At 37.5% G+C, this 19,950-nt stretch overlaps 1 protein-coding gene across 1 annotated transcript in view; it reads left to right on the forward strand.

Moving 5' to 3' along the window:
• GDF11 (growth differentiation factor 11) overlaps positions 1-19,282 on the forward strand; it is a 53,010-nt gene extending 33,728 nt beyond the window's left edge. The window contains exons 2-3 of the mRNA XM_039338836.1: positions 6,679-7,052; positions 8,967-19,282. Coding sequence (XP_039194770.1) covers positions 6,679-7,052; positions 8,967-9,347 — 755 coding nt within the window. The 3' untranslated portion in view covers positions 9,348-19,282. The remainder of the gene's footprint in view (positions 1-6,678; positions 7,053-8,966) is intronic.
• The last annotated feature ends 668 nt before the right edge of the window (positions 19,283-19,950 follow it).

Raw genomic sequence — 19,950 nt, forward strand, 5'->3', positions numbered from 1 at the left:
CATCATGCAATCTTGGGGGTTCATGATGGATTCCCTCTGGAGAATAATACAATGGTTGTTAAAAGGAGTGTATGCTTACAAAGAGAAGAACAGATTTAATTGACTTGAGGTTTGTTTGTTTTTTTAAAAATCCTTTTGGCAAACTCCTCAAAATTCTTGGCGATCTTCTAGCTACATTCAGTTCTTCTACCAGCACATTTTTGGTGAGCTCTGTATTGAAATCAGATAATAGCTTCATTTATTCCTGCTTCCTGTCCCAACATATTCCCATTGCATTTCATTTTGAATTACCATTGCAAGCCTATGCACATATACTTAGAATGCTCCACTGAACTCAGAGGACTTGCTTTTAAGTAAAACATATGTTTTACGTATCATTACACCATCCCTTCTCCATGGCATTTAAGGTAACTTTTAGGGATATTTCCCTTCATCTCTACAACCATATTATTAGGGCTGGTTGCACAATCAGCCAGATGGCTAGACTGGGTTTGACATTTTTATCCACCTATCGACCTGGGATAGGCAGATGTTATTTTTGCAGGATGTAAGCTCTTCCAGGTAATGGTGCCTTTTGCAATCGATTGATGGGGATTTTGTCAATGCTGACAGTGTTCAAGTGGTGCTCTAGTTGTTTTGGGATTGTACCCTCAAGTGCAATATTATTATTGGAACTATCTTTGCTTTCTTTTGTTGCAGTTGTTCTACCTCTATTTGCATGTTTTAATACTTTGTGATTTTCTCCAGTCCTTTCTCTCATCTTCTGCTATCTCCAGATACTGCAATGTCCACTATCCATTTTTTTTGTCTTTCTTATCAACAATTATTAAATCTTGTGTGGCAAATGCTTGTCTGTTTGAATTCTGAAGTCCCAGGACACTTTAGTTCCCAATGAAGGACAATATTTGTAGCTCAGGGTTGAAATGAGGGGTCCTTGATGCTTTCTGAGCTCGCTTGTTTTCTTGCAGATGTTTCATTACCCTAACTAGGTAACATCATCAGTGCTAGTAAGGAATGTGGTTTTCTGTTGGTTTATATTCTGGTGTCTTGCCTGTCTTTCAGGGGTGGGGGCGGCCTTAGGGATTCTTTGGTTGGGCTGCTTCCTAATGGCTCTTTGGCTCTTTGACTGGGGTATTGCTTACTTGATTATTGGTCTGAAATTGACTTTGGAGCTAATCTATGCTGATCTGAGTGCTGGTTACTGGTGGAGAAGTGCTGGAGTCTTTTTCTCTTTTGGGCTAGTTGTCTCTTTTGCATAGTCTATAGACCAGTGGTTCTCAACCTTTTTAATGCTGCGACCCCCAACCGGTCGTAAGTCGAGGACTACCCAACCGGTTGTAAGTTGAGAACTACCCAACCAGTCGTAAGTCGAGGACTACCCAACCGGTCGTAAGTCGAGGACTTCCCCTGCGCAGGAGTGCCGCGCATGCGTGGTGCTGCCCCCTGCGCCAGCCGAGGCGTAGCTGGCAAGTGGCAGAGACGGCGCAGGCCGACCACTGGCTGAGCCACCAGCTGGCCCAGCCCAAGGGAGGTAAGGCACCCGCCGGGCCCCACACGCGCCAGCAACCCTCCCTGTGCCCGCCGGCCTCCCACCTCCCACCCCTGGCCCTCTTTTACTTACATTTTTAGTAGTTGCTCAGCAGGGAGGGTGGAAACTTCCAGACAGCTCGCCTTCGCTGCAGACAACTTGCAGCACCGTTTGCAGAATGGGACTTTTGGCGGGCTCAGCAGGGCAGAGACAGCCTGGACAATTCCTATTGGCTTTTGAAAGCCAATAGAATTAACTCTATTCAAGAGAATCTATTCTATTGGCTTTCAAAAGCCAATAGAATAAAAGGGAGTAGCACAGCTAAGGAAAAGGGGAAAAAAATGGCGGACTGCGTTGTTTGGCGACCCCCGTGAAATGGTCGTTCGACCCCAAATGGGGTCGCGACCCACAGGTTGAGAACCACTGCTATAGACGTTGTTAATGTCTATGTGTCTATTGATGACTGATTTGTCAGAGTGCCAGGCTTCTAGAAATTCCCTGGCAATTTTGGATTTGGCTTGGTCTAGGATTGTCACATTTTCCCAATTGAAACTATGATTAAATCTGACCATATATTGTGAAATTAAAGAATTTTGGTCTTGGCTTTTGACTGCCAGTTGGTGTTCATGGATACGTTCTGCCAGTCTTCTACCTGTTTGTCCTACATAGTGGTTGTTGCCGTTCTTACATTGTATGTTGTAGATGACTCCTGTTTTTTTCTTCTGGGGTTGCTGGGTCTTTTGGTTTGCTTAGGATGTTTTGAAGGGCTTTGGTTGGCTTGTGGGCTGTGCTGATTCCATGTGGTTGTAGTAGTCTGTTGGCGGTTTCTAAGATATTCTTGACGTATGGCAATGTAATTCTTTTTAGGGTTTGTGTTGGTTGTGCTGTATTGGGTTGAGTGGTCAAGGCCTTTTTGATGAAGTTGCCTGGGTATTCATTTTGTTGGAATGTGTATAGATGCTCAATTTCCTTTTTTTGGCTGTTCTAGGTAGTTGCAGTGTGTTTGGGCTCATTTAAATAAAGTCCTTACACAGCTTCTTTTGTGAAAGTTTGGGTTGTTGTTTTGGTAGTGGAGCACCTGGTTAACATGGGTGGTTTTTCTGTAGACTTGTGTTTCTAGTTTGCCATTGTGGTCTCTGCTGATCAGGATGTCCAGGTAGAGTAGTGAGTTGTTTTCTTCTTCTCTAGTACACTGGATTCCTTTATAAATGTTATTGATGGTTCTGTAGATGTTCTCTAATTGGTCCTTTTTTATTATGGTGAAGATGTTGTCTACATATCTGATTCATATTTTCGGTTGTATCTGTGGAAGTGCTATGGCTTCTAGATGTTGCATAACGACCTCCGCTATAAGTCCTGAAAGTGGTGATCCCATAGGTGTCCCTTTAATTTGTTGGTAAATTTGGCCATCAGATTGGAGGTAATGTAGTTAAGCAGAGATTTATGAGATCCATAATCCCGGGTGTTTTGATCTTCATGTACTCAATTGAGTCAGGTGTATTGTGAAGCAATGCAATCAAGGATTCTTTGGCTAATTCTGGATCAATAGATGTGAATATGGCTGTGACATCAAATAAGACCATGATTTCGTCCTCATCTATAGTCACATCCCTGATAGTTTGAAAACACTGTAGTGGAGAGTTAATGGAGTGTTGACTTCCTCTTGTGAGATAACCACACTTTTTTGTTAGTTCTTTTGCAATGTTGTATGTAGGGGTCCCTGATAGAGATATGATTGGACGGAAGGGTATGCCAGGTTTGTGTATTTTATTTATTTAAATGAACCCAAACACACTGCAGCAACCCAGAAAGCAGAAAATGGAAATGGAGCATCTATACAATTATTCCAACAAAATGAATATCCATGCAACTTCATCAAAAAGTCCTTGACCAGTTAACCCAATACAGCACAACCAACACAAACCCTAAAAAGAATTACATTGCCATACGTCAAGAATATCTTAGAAATCACCAACAGACTACTACAACCACATGGAATCAGCATAGCCCACAAGCCAACTGAAGCCTTTCAAAACATCCTAAGGAAACCAAAAGACCCAGGAACCCCAGAAGAAAAAAACAGGAGTCATCTACAACATACAATGTAAGAATGGCAACAACCACTATGTAGGACAAACAGGTAGAAGACTGGCAAAACATATCCATGAACACCAACTGGCAGTCAAAAGCCAAGACCAAAATTCTTTAATTTCACAATATATGGAGAGATTTAACCATAGTTTCAATTGGGAAAATGTGACAATCCTAGACCAAGCCAAATCCAAAAATGCCAGGGAATTTCTAGAAGCCTGGCACTCTGACAAATCAGTCATCAATAGACACATAGACATTAACAACATCTATAGACTATGCAAAAGAGACAACTAGCCCAAAAGAGAAAAAGACTCCAGCACTTCTCCATCAGTAACCAGCACTCAGATCAGCATAGATTAGCTCCAAAGTCAATTTCAGACCAACAATCAAGTAAACAATACTCCAGTCAAAGAGCCAAAGAGCCATTAGGAAGCAGCCCAACCAAAGAATCCCTAGGAACACCCTCCCCACACACATAGGCAAGGCACTAGAACAGGGCTTTTCAATCCATGGTACCCATACCACTGGTAGTACTTCGGTACCTGGCAGGTGGTACACGTATGATGGGTTGAAAAGCACTGTAAAAAAAAAAAAAGCTGATCACCACTTCTAGCACACCCGGAAAGAAAAGGAGGAGGAGGGTGGAGAGAACAGAGGATATAAAAGGAGGAGGGGGGAGAGAACAGAGGATATAAAAGGAAGAGGGGGGAAAGAACAGAGGATATAAAAGGAGCAGTAAAACCGGTAATTTTTTCCTTTTTTTTAACGGTTTGTAAAGTTTTATTATAGAATAAAATACAAAAATATAAAAGCAAATAGTAGGACACAATGGGGAGGAGAAAGGGAAAGAAAAGTGAGGGAGAGAAGGGAAAAAGAAAAGAAAAGGCATTGATTTCCAACTTCCTCTGTTGTAGCAGAATGAAGCATTAACATCGAACCTCAACTTTTTTACTTTTCCATAATAGTATAAACTAACCATTTCTATAACAACAAATCAATCTAATCAGTAAAACCCAAAATTCCCCCCCCCCTTTTTTTAGTCATCAAGTTTTTGACACCTTGCTAAGCAGGGCGGTACTCGAATATTGTCATGTCCTAAAAGTGGTACAATCAGTGAAAAGGTTGAAAAGCCCTGCACTAGAATATACATTGACAGCAAACCACACTCCTTACTAGCACTGATGATGTTACCTAGTTAGGATAATGAAATGTCTGCAAGAAAACAAGCGAGCTCAGAGAGCACCAAGGAACCCTCACTTTAGCTTCTTCATTTTCTATTACTTTGTCTATTTTGTGGCCCCACCACAGTTTTGGCTTTCAGGCAAGTGTTATTTCTTGCAGGTATTCAAATACACCATTCTTATTACTTCATTATCCCATTGTTTGTAAACCGTCTGTTGTTGCTGTTATTATGGTTGGCCACATATTTTTTTAATATAATAATTATTAATCATTATTATTATATGATTAATCTCCAATTAGATTCACAAAGATGGTAAAAATCTAATAATTCAAGACCCAACCAAGGACCTAAGAATTATTATTATTAGCAGATTATTGTTATAGGCAGTTCCAAGCAGGGTATTTTTTTTTTGTAAAATTAAGGTGTTCAGGTCCAAATAAGGATTATTATTGTTTGTTACATAGTCAGCCAGATGTTGAGACTGGATTTGGCATTTTTATCCACCTACTGAGTCCTTCCCAAAGACCTGGGATAGGCAGATATTGATGTTTGGTGGTGTTAGAGATATTGTTGCAGGATGTGCGAGATTCAAAGTAAAGCCACTTTTTGCAATTGACTGATGGTGAATTTGTCAATGCTGATGGTGTTCAAGTGGTGCTTCAGTTTTTTTGAGATTATTATGGTTCATCACATAGCCAGATATTCAGACTGGATTTGGCATTTTTATCAACCTATCAAGTCCTTCCCAAGGATCGTGCCCTTTACCCTTGCAGCAATGTTGACAGGCTCTAGCTACCAAGGAAAATAGGTGAGGTTATTAATATTATGGTTCATCACACAGTCAGCCAAATGGTTAGACCAGATCTGGCATTTTTATCCACCTGTTGTGTCTTTCCCAAAGACCTGGTATTATTATTTCCTGCCTATTACATATTTTATCCTGCTTTTATTTTTTTATATAGAGTATATAAGGAGAGGCATTATCTATACCATACATCCAAATTATCTAACAACCTATAAAACCAGATACTATCTGGAAAATGTCACTCAAACATTTAATTCCTACAAATTAGTTTAATTTTGAACAAATACGTAAGTGGATTTGGATCATGATTTCAATTCAGCTGCCAGAACTTTCTGTGAAGAGAGACCCATTCATGGAGTAGTCCTTCTAATAGTAGCAAGGGATGTGAGTTTTCCTGTTTCCCCTTTCTTATAGTGCTTGAAAGTTTTACTCCTGAGTGTTCTTGCAGAGAAAGGCTGCAAGAGAAAAGTAATTTCTACCAACATTAGAATTACAAGCCCTTTTTCTGAACATGGAAGTAAATTCATGTCTAGGCATTGATTTTAATAGGTAGCATAATCATTTTAATGTCTAAGACTCTGAATGTGAATTTTTTTTTTTATCCTATGCAATGCCATTATTTTGATTTTTCTAACTCTAGCCCTTTTGACTCCATGTTTCAGTGGTGGAACACCTAAAGTCCCATTTAATGGTTACTAATTCGCCAGTGTCTTTATTTCTGTATTACACCATTTAGAACACGGATAGAGAATATGGAATAAATGATTTGGATATTCAATAAATGGTTTCTTAATGACATTTATTTACATAAAATAAACATTTATCTTGAGGATTTTAATATTCCTGTGCTTCAGGCTATGCTGCCAGTTAAGAGAAATCTTATTGTTCAACACTCCTTTCATTGCAGGCCCAGCATTAACACTTTCAATTGTGCAATAGCTCTAATCTTTGTATGATAATCATAATGGCGTTACAGTAATTGCGCCTTAGAAACATATTAGGACTGTAGGAAACTGGGGTTATGAAGAAGATCTGTTCACTGCTTCTCTTTTTGTCTTTCTCTGTCAGCGGATCCAGTGGTACAGATCGAAGGCAATCCACACTGTTGCTTCTTCAACTTCAGCCCCAAAATTATGTTCACCAAGGTAGTAAAGGCACAGCTTTGGGTGTACCTACGGCCTGTTCAACACACATCCACAGTTTATCTACAGATCCTGCGTCTTAAGCCTGTAACAGAGGATGGGAGCCGACACATCCGTATCCGCTCACTCAAGATTGACCTGAATTCACGCATTGGCCACTGGCAGAGCATTGATTTCAAGCACGTGCTCCAGAACTGGTTCAAGCAGCCTCAGAACAACTGGGGTATTGAGATCAACGCTTTTGATCCCAATGGCAATGACCTGGCTGTGACTTCTCTTGGGCCTGGTGCTGAAGGCCTGGTGGGTAAATGAGAACACTTGCTATCCTCTTCTTTCTTGACCCTAGCACTGAAAATAGAGCAGAAGGCCCATGAACTAGTCTGATTGCCTACTGAGCTCCTCTCTGTCAACATTCTTCAGCCGTTGCAATGGGCTGTGAGAATAACTTTGGGGCACAGGAGGAAGAGCTGCAGTCTAGACAACAATCTGATAAACAAAATCTGAGTCCAAAGATGGGACGTGGGTGGAGAAAGTATCTTAGGAGGGACCCTCTCTAATTCTTTGGAAAGGGAGAAGTTCTTTCAGACTTGTGAGAGTCTGTTATTGTAACCTTATAATAAAAGTATTGTTAGGGCTTATGGTTATGGTTTCCTGTCTGGACTACCTTGAAGGGCTGATAGACATGATAGCTCTGGCCTAGTTTTAACATTAGGGTATGTAGTACTGTTGGGGTGTTCTCTAGAGCAGACATGTCAAACTTGCGACGTCACATGACGTCGCGCAATGTATTGGGACGGTTTCACCATTGCCGGCAATGGGGTGGGTGCAGCTTCTGGATGACGTGTATGGCCCGCGGGCTGGCCGTTTGACACCCCTGGGCTAGAGAATGCTATCTTTCAGAATCAATATTATCACTGAATAATGTAATAATCAAATGCAGTCAAATGCAGATTGGAAAATAGGAAGTATTTTCCTTGTATCTGTTTCATCTCAACAGTCGGCTTATGGTATAGTCAGGGGAAGACTTAAGGGGACTACCTGTGTGGTCAGTTGGAGACTGCAGTGCTACTACTTGGAGAAGGCGTTTACATATCAGTCATGACATTGCAAAGTCATTGTGCTGGTTGTAATTTGTGATTTTTGCTTGATAATAACAATATCGGTATTCTCACAATATTCATATTACAGGAACATGCATTAATTTAGATGAAACTTTTATTGCTTTCAAATACAGGATGAAGATAAATTTATATCCGCTTAATATTATCTACATAGAAAAATGAGAACAATTTAATTTTAGTTTGTGCTAATTAGAGCTCTTAACAATGAAAAATCCTTCTCAGGAATTCAAAATTTATCAGGGTATATTTTAAAGTAGTACTTTTATTACAATTAGCTCTCTTTTTATACAGAGAGATATTATATCATGCATTATTTAATGATTTAATTTAATCCTATCAAAGCTACATTTTTCAAAAAACATTTAGCAAATTACTTATATGAGTTCCATCTTAGTTTTCCTATATAAATGTCTTTTAAAAAAATTATCTTTCTTTTCTCATTCTGAATTATTTCCTTGGAACCTATCCTTTAATTATAATTACCTAATAATTCTGATAGCTTAACTAAGAATGACCCACATGTAAGTAATAAAATATATAAAAAACATTTCTCTTCCAGAGTACTATTCATCCATTATGTACAAACTGATCTTTTAGCCTGAATACTTTTTTCCCCCTAGCAGCAACTGATGGATCAATATTCCACTTTTTCATGGATTTTTTTTTCATAGTGGACCAACGTTTACTTAAGAAATATTTCACCATCAGGCTTAATGGTGTCAGCTCGAGTGTTTTTTTTTTTTAAAGGAGCAAAGCTCAGGACTGTTATTGGGAATAAATAACTGGAATAAATAACAACTGCTGTGGGCTCTCGGAAAAATTGGTCAAGAGATTGTACTGGATTTGGTAAGTCTGTGAAGGAGAATGTATATTCATAGTATTAGTTTACTTAAGAGATACAAAGGGATAGCAAAGGTTGCAGAGACGAAGTTGTGGATGAATTATGCGTAGATGGGCATGCAATTGATACCCATCAAAACTCTTGTCATGGGCTGTTTTCCACAGCTAGAAACTCTTATTTCATCATGGGGCCAATAGATATTTTACCTAAAGGCCTACCTCTGTGATTTCTCTTTTTGTATGTCATTTGCAGCACCCATTCATGGAACTGCGTGTGCTGGAGAACAACAAACGGTCCCGAAGGAATCTAGGCTTAGACTGTGATGAGCACTCAACTGAGTCCCGCTGCTGCCGTTATCCCCTGACTGTTGACTTTGAAGCCTTCGGCTGGGATTGGATAATTGCCCCAAAGCGGTACAAAGCCAACTATTGTTCAGGCCAGTGTGAATATATGTTCATGCAGAAATATCCCCATACCCACTTGGTACAGCAAGCCAATCCCCGGGGGTCAGCAGGGCCATGCTGTACACCCACCAAGATGTCTCCCATCAACATGCTGTATTTCAATGACAAACAGCAGATAATCTATGGCAAAATCCCTGGCATGGTGGTTGACAGGTGTGGATGCTCTTAAACCCCCGGCCTGTTCTGTTCCATTCTTTTTCCTGTCCCACCCATCCCTCCTCCCCGGATTCTTGCTTCGAAGATGCACCCTGACATTGATGAATCCATTCATTAGCATTTTAAAACACGTTTGAAGAGAAAGTAATTGTGGGAAAAGAACAAACTGAACAGAATTGCATTGAAAAATCTCTGAAGTGACAACATGCGCTGTGCAATAATCAAAACAGACATCGCATTAATGGAGAGTGGATGAGTTGCCTTGGATCGATACTTCCATCCCTGAGGCAGATCTGAAATAAGCATTCTTCTCTCCTCAAGCTCTTTGTTTGACCCAACACTTTTCAAGCTTTACTTTTACTGGCATTCTCTCTTCCCAACCCCAACCCCCTCTTCCTCTCTTGATCTGAGACATGAAAGTGGTGATAAAGTGAAAAGTCCATCAGAAAAAAAAGAGAAGCTGTTCAACCTGTTTACAAGAATGAAAGCTTCTTAGGTTGTGATAATGTGGAATAAAATGCTGTATGAAGTTATAGAATTAAATGGGGAACGGGGTTAAAATGGATATTTTATATGAAGATGAATGAAACCTGTCAGCACGAAGGATACGTGCCATCCTGGATTTGGGGGAAAGGGGGTGGGAGGGAAAATATGATTTAGAAGTTGAGGATTGCTGATCCTGCCTGCCTTTTGAGAGACTGAATCCCTAAAGACACTGGAGGCTCCAAAGAAATGAAAACTGGAATTATTTGGGATGCTTTTTGCGAGTTGCATGATAGCAAGAAAAAGTAATGAAATGGAGGCATAGATGGGGAGGGGGGGGTTATGGAGGAATTATCTAAGTGGAGGATAAACTGTTAATTTTAGCTGCCTTGTATTCACATTCAACTCTTTCTTTTCAATATCTTCATATATAACCTGAGCAATCTTTCTCCAAAAGTTATTATTCTTCAGCTTCTTCTCTTTTTTTTTTTAGAAAATTGAGAAACATTCAATGAATTTAAATTACATATTTTCATCCTCAACCCACTTTTGAGGTAGTGTAAAAAAGACCACAGAAACAGTATTGTCCATGTGAGGATAAAGAATTTCACCTACAGAACAGAAATCTCTCCAGGCAGGATGAAGTTAAGATAGAAAATTTATTTATTTATTCCTGGCAATAGAATCCTTTTTTTTCCTGTGTCACTTTTGCTTAATATTCCAATGGAAAAAAATCATATATATGGATGTATATATGATAGGATTAGTAATTTTTCTTTATCATTTGCAAGACTCAACTACATCCATCCAGTTACTCTGGTTATATACAATATTTTTTTTCCACTGGCTAATATTGACATATCAATCCTTGAATAATAGGATGTGTTGCTTTGTACTGTTTCTTTCCCCCCTTCCTAACATTTAAAACCTTTTTAAATTAATTTTAAATGCACTTATATAGAGATTTAATTTCCAGCTTTCTTTGAAGTTGTAGTATGACTTTCTTTCACCTAACCAAACAATACCATCCAATTCTACTTCTTTTTAAAGCAGAAAAATCCAGGTAACTTAAAGAGAATTAAATTAACAGGGAATGCTTTCCAAATAGAATTCTATTGAACTTGATGCCATAGATTATGTTAATTTAACTGAAGTGTTGCTGTTCTGTTTTCAAGAGTTTGTTAAAAGTAGACAGAAGATAATTATCTTTCAACTGGCAAAGCATTAGCCAAATAGTGAGAATACAGTAATTGTAAACTTCAGGTTTGAATAACTCAGATAGGATTCCAGACATAGAAGATAGAAGCTTTTTGTCAAAATCTCTAGCAAGACAATTGCATAGAATCAAGATAACAAATTGCATCTAAGCACTTGCTGTTTCCTACTATTAGGATTAATTACATGTCTCATGATCCTCAGAATTAAAGAAGAGGGGGAGGTAAAGGTTAAATATTATTAAGACTCTAATTATTTACGTTAGTGATAATCATGGAGTCAAAGTATCCAAAAGTGGTTTTTCCAGGCAACTGAGTAATGTTGCAACCTGGACCACAAATAAGTGATCCATTATTAGAGGTTCTAATCCAGCATGTGAACTGGAAAACAAAATGTTGCTGTTTGACAATGACCTGTGTCCAGTCATTCCCTGCTGATTCTCTATTTGCACAGGAAACAAAAGTTTAACAAGTTTGGCATAGGAAAAATCATTCCCCCCCCCAATTGTGGCTATCAGTAGCCAAATTATGAATGAACTACCAAAATATTATTCTCAAGATTGAAGCACTTTGGCAGAAGGGATGGCATATCTAACAGACTTTGTATTTTTTGGAAGGATCACTTTCTTTTCTTAAGTAGAAGTAAAAAAAATATAGGCAAAACAATGAATAGCAACTTTGCAATGAATCAGCGTTCCCTCTCCTGATTCATTGTCACATTTGGAATGTAGACCAATGCCTTTCTATTTGTGAGGTCAAAGTAAGGATTGTATTAATGCAAGACTTTGCTGTTGCAGTTTTCATAATATTTGTGCAATGAAATTGGAATGAAGACTTTGTAATTACTTAACTGAAAAAGGAAATATGCGACAGGCAAGTGAGAATTAAAGAGGCCTTTAGTCTTATGGCATCAAATTGGAAAAACACTGGGACTAGACTGCTCATACCGTTGTGGCGTCTTGATTTCCCTTTTGCTATTTTCCTGACATATAAAATCAGGATTCCTGTTTCTGCAGAGTTCAACTCTTCCTGCTGCTTTAGGGCTTGTTTCTCTACTTTCGGCTTGGGCTGTCTAGGGAGCTGCTGTGTTGTATGATGCAACCCTTCAGAAATGCCTGTCATAGGTCTGGAACCCAAGTGCTGAGGTGATGGACCGGAGGGGAGTCTGGCAGGTCTGGCGCCAAGAATTTAGTCAAGATTTTCAGCACAATTTTGAGCCAACCAACTTGCTTGCCAACACAACAGCCGCTCTGTTGTAGTCAAACAGCTAAAATATGCCCTTTGAATTTTTTCTGAAGTCTCTTCCACAGAAGTACTGGTTTTGGATAAGATGGGTATTAATAAATGGGGAAGAAGAGTCAACCGAGATTGACAGGAAGAAAGATTATTTTTCTAGTTCTAGCACTTATTATATATTAAGTTGAGGATCTCGGCACTCAGCTAGATTTCTATATAGACGACAACTTCGTTTCTTTTGTAGGCAAACTCATACAGCTTTGATTTCTCCCTTGAAAGTTCCAGAGTACTAAAGCAGCAAAGAAGGCATGGATGGATTTTTAATTAAGAATGTATAAGGTGAAATTCTGCCCACAAAAACCAGACTCCCACTTCTATTCTATTGATAGGGAGTTCAACGCTGCTCAAAGTTGAGCAGAATCTTAGCACTTCTCATGGGTTAAATCCTAAATCTTAAAAGAAGGGAACAGTCGCTTACCCAAGGTGGCACAGAGAACAGACTCTCCTGGCCCTTTCTGAGCTGTACTGCTTTTCCTCCTCTAGCACTTATAGACTGAAGCGCTTCACTCTTTTTCAAAGCACTCATCAAACATGCCTTCTCAGCTTCTTAACACTGACTAAGTTACCCCAACTTATTAAGCGCAGTGTAAATGAAATGGAGAACTTAAAGGAGTAGGGAATAACAGTTCTGCAACTGGTAGCTTATGAGGGCATTTAAAGCTGGAATACTTAAGTTTTCAATAGCTTAGAATCTTTTTTATTTTTTAAAAGATGGCTAATGGGGGGTGGGGGGTGGGTTTACATATCTTAGTATTTGTTACCTGCATTGATCATTGTTTAGTCTGCATTCTTGTCATTTATCAGGCCCATACAAAAATGTAGAGTCTTCTTGAGAAACAAAATTAAATAGTTTCCTTTGTCATGTGCTGCCAAATCCCCACATTTGAACTACCAGCAGTGTGAATGACATGTATATGACAGTTTTAACATTTTAGACAAAGGGAAAAAATGTGCATAAATCTTGAAATGTGAGATCTAAAAAAAATTGGATCCTAGCAATCTTTTATTATTTGTCTTGGTATTTTTCTGAATATGAATTCTGAATATTTGCTATTTAGTAATGTAGAATAATACTGATTTATTTTTCAATTCCTGTCCTCCTATTATTTTTTTTCCCATCTTTGTGAATGAACACAAAATCTGCAAATAACTGCTATTTCAACCCTCCTCTGGAGTATTATGCTGCACTGGGAATCTTAACTAACAATCCTGCAAACATATAAAATTCTCTCCATTTTAACTTCTTGTTTTGCAACATATAGTCCACCTTTCAGGTCTTATTCGACTTGGCATAGAAACAGGCAATTCAGAGAAAATGTGAGAGGGCTTTTCTCAATAAACATGTTTTATTAAGAGATCCTGTACTGCTTTCTCTCTGAATAGAACAAAGTTCATGTTGCGTAGCTTGTAATTCAGGTACTTATGGTGCTCTGTAAAGAATTAGTAGCAGAACAGAAAGTACTTTTTTTTTCTTCACTAAGTAATAATCCCTACATATACCCAGGCACAACTTTTCTCCTTTTAAGTCAATCCATAATAAAAAGATCATTATATGCTTAATTTTCTAAAAGTGATTGAAAATGTATATCTTACAAAAAAAACTTCTTTATAACTATCCACCCCAACAATTTGACAAATCAAACATTGCTGAATGTTTTTTTTTATTTAAATGTTTGTGTTGTGCACATATGTACATACTCTCTCTAAAAGGCTAGAAAACCTTATGTAGAAATGAAAAATGAATGAATTCCAAATCTTTATTCAGTCAAGCATTTTTCCTCTAATATTATATCAGCACTGTCATTCACAAAAGGTGCCTTTTGATATTTTACAGACAGGGCACATAGCACACACAATCTTGCATTTTGATCCCATGAAAACAACATTCTAGATTTCATATTTCCTGGCTGACGTTTGAAAGAGTGCAGATAGCATTTCCCGACCATGGATTTAAGTAGGTTTTTCTACAGTTGGAAAATAAGTATATGATGTGAATAGGAGGAATGTATCTGAGATTAATAATGCCCAGCTATGAAACTATTCACCTTAGAGTTATTCTGTACAAGCAGAACAAAGGGATAGGGCTGTGAGGAGTTCATTTCAAAATTGATAGGAATGCTGGAGTTCTTCTTCAGGAAATGAAACCAAAATTCTAGGAAAGGAATTTAACAACAGTAAAATTATGGGAATAGTAATGTGCAAATTTATTTGAGACAGGGAATTCATTAATCTACCTCTGTACCATTTGCTTGAGGGAAATTCTTCCTACTGTAGTAACTTTTCTTACTATCTAATATCTAGTAGGCCTTAGCTTCAACCATTCACCATGGCAAAGAACACCTCACCAAGAAGCCCAACAAAACACTCCTTCCTTAACCTTCTCTACATATCTTGTGGTGAGATAGGTGGCAAACGATTTAATAAATAAATTTAAAAAAATAAAATATTTGTTGATTCAAGAAGGTGCTGATTTGTAGCTATGGTTATCAGATTCTTAACTGTGTTCTTCTTTAAGACAGAGAGATGGCACAATGCCACATACATTAGTATGCACAAGTCCTTCCTTGCTAAAAACACAGAGGGCAGATATGCATGAGAGGGCTATTTTTTAATACCTGTAATTTCTTGTTGATTGCTTTGCTAAGCTGCAAGGATGGAGGACACACACACACACACAACCCAGTCCTGTGAAAACTGAGATAGCGATGATCAAACAGGACCTCTAACAGTAGGATTTACCGGTACAAATGAGTATTTTCCAATGTCCAATCAAGAAAAAGTTCTGCCCTATTTTGTTGGAGCCAGAGAAAAGAGGATGGATGTCCTGAACCACAACAACTAAAAAAATTACCTGAAAGAACTGAATTACAGTCTTAAGCCAATTTGTAGAAGTTAGTCACTTGGACTATTACAATTCTAAGTAGCTTATTAAATACCAAAACATTCCATTCTGTTAATCAGAGGGGACCGTTAAGAAAAGCATTGAAAGCAAAGGCTTTGCTTTGTCTTATAGGTAGCACTGTATTAAACTGTGTACTAAACGTGTTATGGCTAATGTGCATAATGATAGAGACAGAATATTCTACTTGAATTTTACATGCAAAGATACACATCATAACAGAGCAAATATAATTTGCTCTTTCGTCCATCTATTAGTATAATTTGTTACTGTCTCTTTTGTAATAGTCCAAAGCCATTTGGGATTTTTTTGAGATGTGCAAATTGATCCTTTGATACAAACCTTGTTATTTCAGTGGCACTTACTCTCAATAAGTGTGTTTAGGACTGTAGCCTTAAGAGGCAATGATGCAGCCTACACTATTGTATAAAAACAACTCTGTATCTGAAAGTTCATAATTTCCTGTTCGATGCTGACTAATATTTATGGGCCATGATAAATGTAACAGATTGAATAGCTGGGTAAGTCTTTCCTGAACTATGGATGCTTGCTTTCTGGGATTTGGGTGGTTTGATTCCCTGTTTCTTCTACTGCCCAATGGTGCTAAACTAGAAAGATAAGATCCAACTTAACTGCTACTAAATAGGTCTTTCCAATGGGATATTTTGCTTTGGGTAATCTGACTCACAAAAGGCAGACAGGCATAATTATTTCTGGAGGTGTGCTTGTAAATATCAGACCTACAAGTATATTATTATTTACTTTGTTTATATTAGTGTCCATAAATGTCATAGAAGGATGTGTGAGCATAAGTATTGTGTGAGTGGGTGCATATGCCTGTGTAGGTGAGCTGAAGAAATGAGACTGAAGATAACATGGGCTAAGTTTTGTTTATTTTAATCACATGACCAAAAGGCCATTCACTGGTTAAGATTGTGTTTATGTTTGTTTGTTTTAATGACATGACCAAACACAGCACTTGAACATCAAAAATAAAAATTTAAATATTAAAAAATATTAAAAAGAGTTCAGAGCTTTTCACTCCAGTCCAGCACCTGGGACATACATAGCTGTCATTTTAATCTTTCTAGGCAGAAGCTTATTGGTTGTGTTAAACAGAAGAGGCTGCCAACTGGGGAAAACTGAGATTTCAAGGGAAAACTGATTCTACGACAGCATATAGTAATTTTTGTTGGGAAAAGGTGCGAGGTGGTTTGGGGCCACGGCAGACATTATTCAACTGGGACTGTTGTACTTGATCAGTGAATTGATTCACACCTCTTCACCATCACCCTGACCTGCTGCCTTTTTCTACAAAATGGATGCTGCTTCACTTTGGAAGTAATAGGCAGTCCCATCAGAACATATGGAAGCCTCAGAGACTTTGCAGGAGTGAAGCAAAAAGGCTGGACTTAAAAATGTTGAATGTTCACTGTAAAAATTTCTGTTTTGAGAGACTGCTTTGGGCTAAGGTACCATTTGCACTATGGAAGGTTAAAGAAATTTTTAAGAGAAGAGGAGTTTTCCCTTTTATAATACACTCTAGAACTGAAGAGATACTTTTATGTCTGTGTTTTCTCTTTTTGTAAAGACAGTGTGTGAGGACTAGTATGTATGAATTTTGATTAGCTCCCTTTCTGCAGAAGGAAATTTGCTATGTAGTTCTGCAAACATAACAATCATATGTTTTACCTAACTTCCAAGTCAAAAAGTGTTTTGTTACCACTAAACTTAACTTTAATAGGATATATTTTAGTTCTCCACAGATTGCATTTAGGTAAATCATGCTATTACACTTTCTGAAAACCCTAAATAATTAAAGAAATCACCAGTTAATGTCGAGCTAGGCTTTGCTTCTGCTGGGTTGTCATGGATGAGAGACAAGACTATCAAATCATTAGTCTGGAAGAAAGGGCTAAAGCTGACGTTTACAATAACTAACGGCTCCTAAGTTATTAGGAAATCAGGAATAAAAAATGCACCCTTTTCCTTTTTTTGCAATGATACATTTAAAAAAAAAATTCAATATACATCCAGTACTTAGGACGCCTGAAACCTTTTGCACACTTCTTTTACCAACTCTGGTGTAATTTTAAGTTAAATTGGTTTATCTATGTGTTTCATCAAAAGAAGAGGGCTTCTCATTCATTGGTGTTGTAAGTTTTAAGTGATATGTTTAAAGTTTTAAAGAATTTGCAAATGAAGGAAATGATAAAGGCATAAGGATTATGTGGTTTGATACCAATTTATATTTTAAAAAAGCACCACAGTCTTATTAACCTCTTGCTGATATTTTGTTAAGTTACATTTTTTTTATGATTCCAACTTATTGTCACTGTTGAAAATCTATTTCTTAAATGATTTCATTGCATTTATAAAATGCACAAAATTCTTGATTTCTGTTAAAACTATGGCCTTAATTATGAAATTAATATGATAAATGTTATTCTAGAAAAACTGTTTTCCAGTTTAGCCAGAAAAAGTTCCCAACTATTATTCACTTAAAAAAAATATGCTAATTCTGCTCAATAGGGTTTATTGAGTATAAACATAGGAATTAAACTGAGATGGCACTCATTTATGAGAAGATGAGATCAGAACTGGTAACTCTTATTTCATATATATATATTAGAAAAAAAAATAGAAAAATACTGCCTTGGCTATTTCTCTTCAATGTTGTATAAACTAAATTTGTTCTGTAACTGGCTCTAGTCTGTTAAGTACATCATAATCATTGCTTCTGTTCCAATTTCTCTTTGTCCTTTTATAGATTTTTTTGTACAATAAATATATACAGCAAAAACATTTTCTTCCTTTAATGTGTCAAGTTTGGAATCTTGAGAATATATAACTTGATGTTCTTGGTTTTGAGTTTCCAATGTTAATGAAGAGATTGGCATGTTTATTTCAATGTGTAACTTAAGGCTTCAGTTCTACTGCTAGGAAGGAAAAAAAATGTGCTGGAATATAAATTGTTACTGGATGCTCTTAATCTCAAAACCATCTGGAACTACCCAATCATATTTCTTGAGAAGTGAAGATCATATTACAAAGGTATTGAGTTGCATATGATTAAATTAAATTTTAAGAGAATTTCAAAATCTTTATAATTCCAGTGATTTGGCTATTTTTATCTATGTCATTCTTTTCCACTGTAATATCATTCTTTTCTGTTTTAAACAGTTTAAGAATAGTGTTTCTTGACTTTCAAGATTCAACTTGCTATTCAAGCAAATCTAACGAACTAAAACTTGCCAGAGTTAGAAATAGGGATTAAAAAAAAAGATTCTTTCAAACCAATCTCAACTTCTAGTGATTACGTGGGGATATTTATGTAGCTTTCTCAGCAACAATTTGTAACTGTATTGATAAAGCATTTGGAATTTGGTATGGATTTTTCCTGGCCTAGCACTTACTTGGAGAGAGAGAGATTTAATTATTAGAAATAGAAATGGCATATATAAATTATTTCCTTTCACAGTAGTCAGGAATTTCTTGAAGTAGTCAGGGATCTCTTGAAACAATCTCTTTAAAAACAATACTTAGACTAGAAAATATTTTCTAACACCTCTCTTCTAAGAAATTAACAATATTTAAACTACTAGAATATATTCTAAAGTAGCTTCCAGTCCTGAAAACTATTCTTCCCATGTGTTTTTTCTAGGCTAAGGGTTAAAAACAAGGTTTTATCAATGTACTTTTTTTACATAATCGCTTTGTAAGAGAAAGGGCCTGGAATTAATGATAACATGTTTAAAATAAAACTTCACTAACATCTAAATATTTGAAAACCTTTGAAAAAATTCTCTAATTCCTTCTAACAATATTTCCTGGTTTATAAATAGTAAAATTATAAATACTAAAATGGATATTATCTATTTAAAATGTTTAGTCTTTAAAATTAACTGTTGTGAAGGAATTAATAATAATAACAGCCATTCCCTAGTATAAATGGATAATTGCCATGGCTGATAGGATTAAACGCAATATAGAAATACAGGTAGTCCTCAACTTATGACTACATTTGAGCCCAAAATTACCATTGCTAAGCAAGACAGTTAAATGAATTTTGCTCCATTTTACAATCTTCTTGCTACAATTTTAAGTGAATGACTGCATTTGTTAAGTTAATGACATGGTTGATAAGTGAATCTGGCTTTGCCACTGACTTTGCTTGTCAGGTCACAAAAGGTGATCATATGACCCCGGACAATGCAACTCTCATAAATACATATTATTCTTATTCTTAATACTAATACTACTACTAATAATAATGTTGGAAGGGACCTTGGAGGTCATCTAGTCCAACCCCCTCCTCAGGCAGGAAACCCTGTATCATTTCAGACAAATGGCTGTCCAGTCTCTTCTTAAAAACGTCCAGTGTTGGAGCATTCACATCTTCTAGAGCAGTGCTTCTCAACGTTTGTGTGACGGCGACCCCCGTCACACAAACGCGCCGCGCATGCGTGGGGCCGCCCCATGCGCGACGCGGCGCGGCACCCCCATGCGCGGCGCCCCCATGCGTGGTGCGCATGCGCGACGCTGCCCCCCGAGGAGGAAAAATGGCGGATCGCCTTGTTTGGCGACCCCCGAGAAATGGTCGATCAACCCCAAATGGGGTCGCGACCCATAGGTTGAGAACCGCTGTTGTAGAGGCAGGTTGTTCCGCTGATTAATTGTTCTGTCAGAAAATTTCTCCTTAGTTCTAGGTTGCTTCTCTCTTT

Source organism: Crotalus tigris, unplaced genomic scaffold (assembly GCF_016545835.1).
Source record: "Crotalus tigris isolate CLP2741 ecotype Arizona unplaced genomic scaffold, ASM1654583v1 scf7180000017721.692284, whole genome shotgun sequence".
Taxonomy (NCBI): Eukaryota; Metazoa; Chordata; class Lepidosauria; order Squamata; family Viperidae; genus Crotalus; species Crotalus tigris.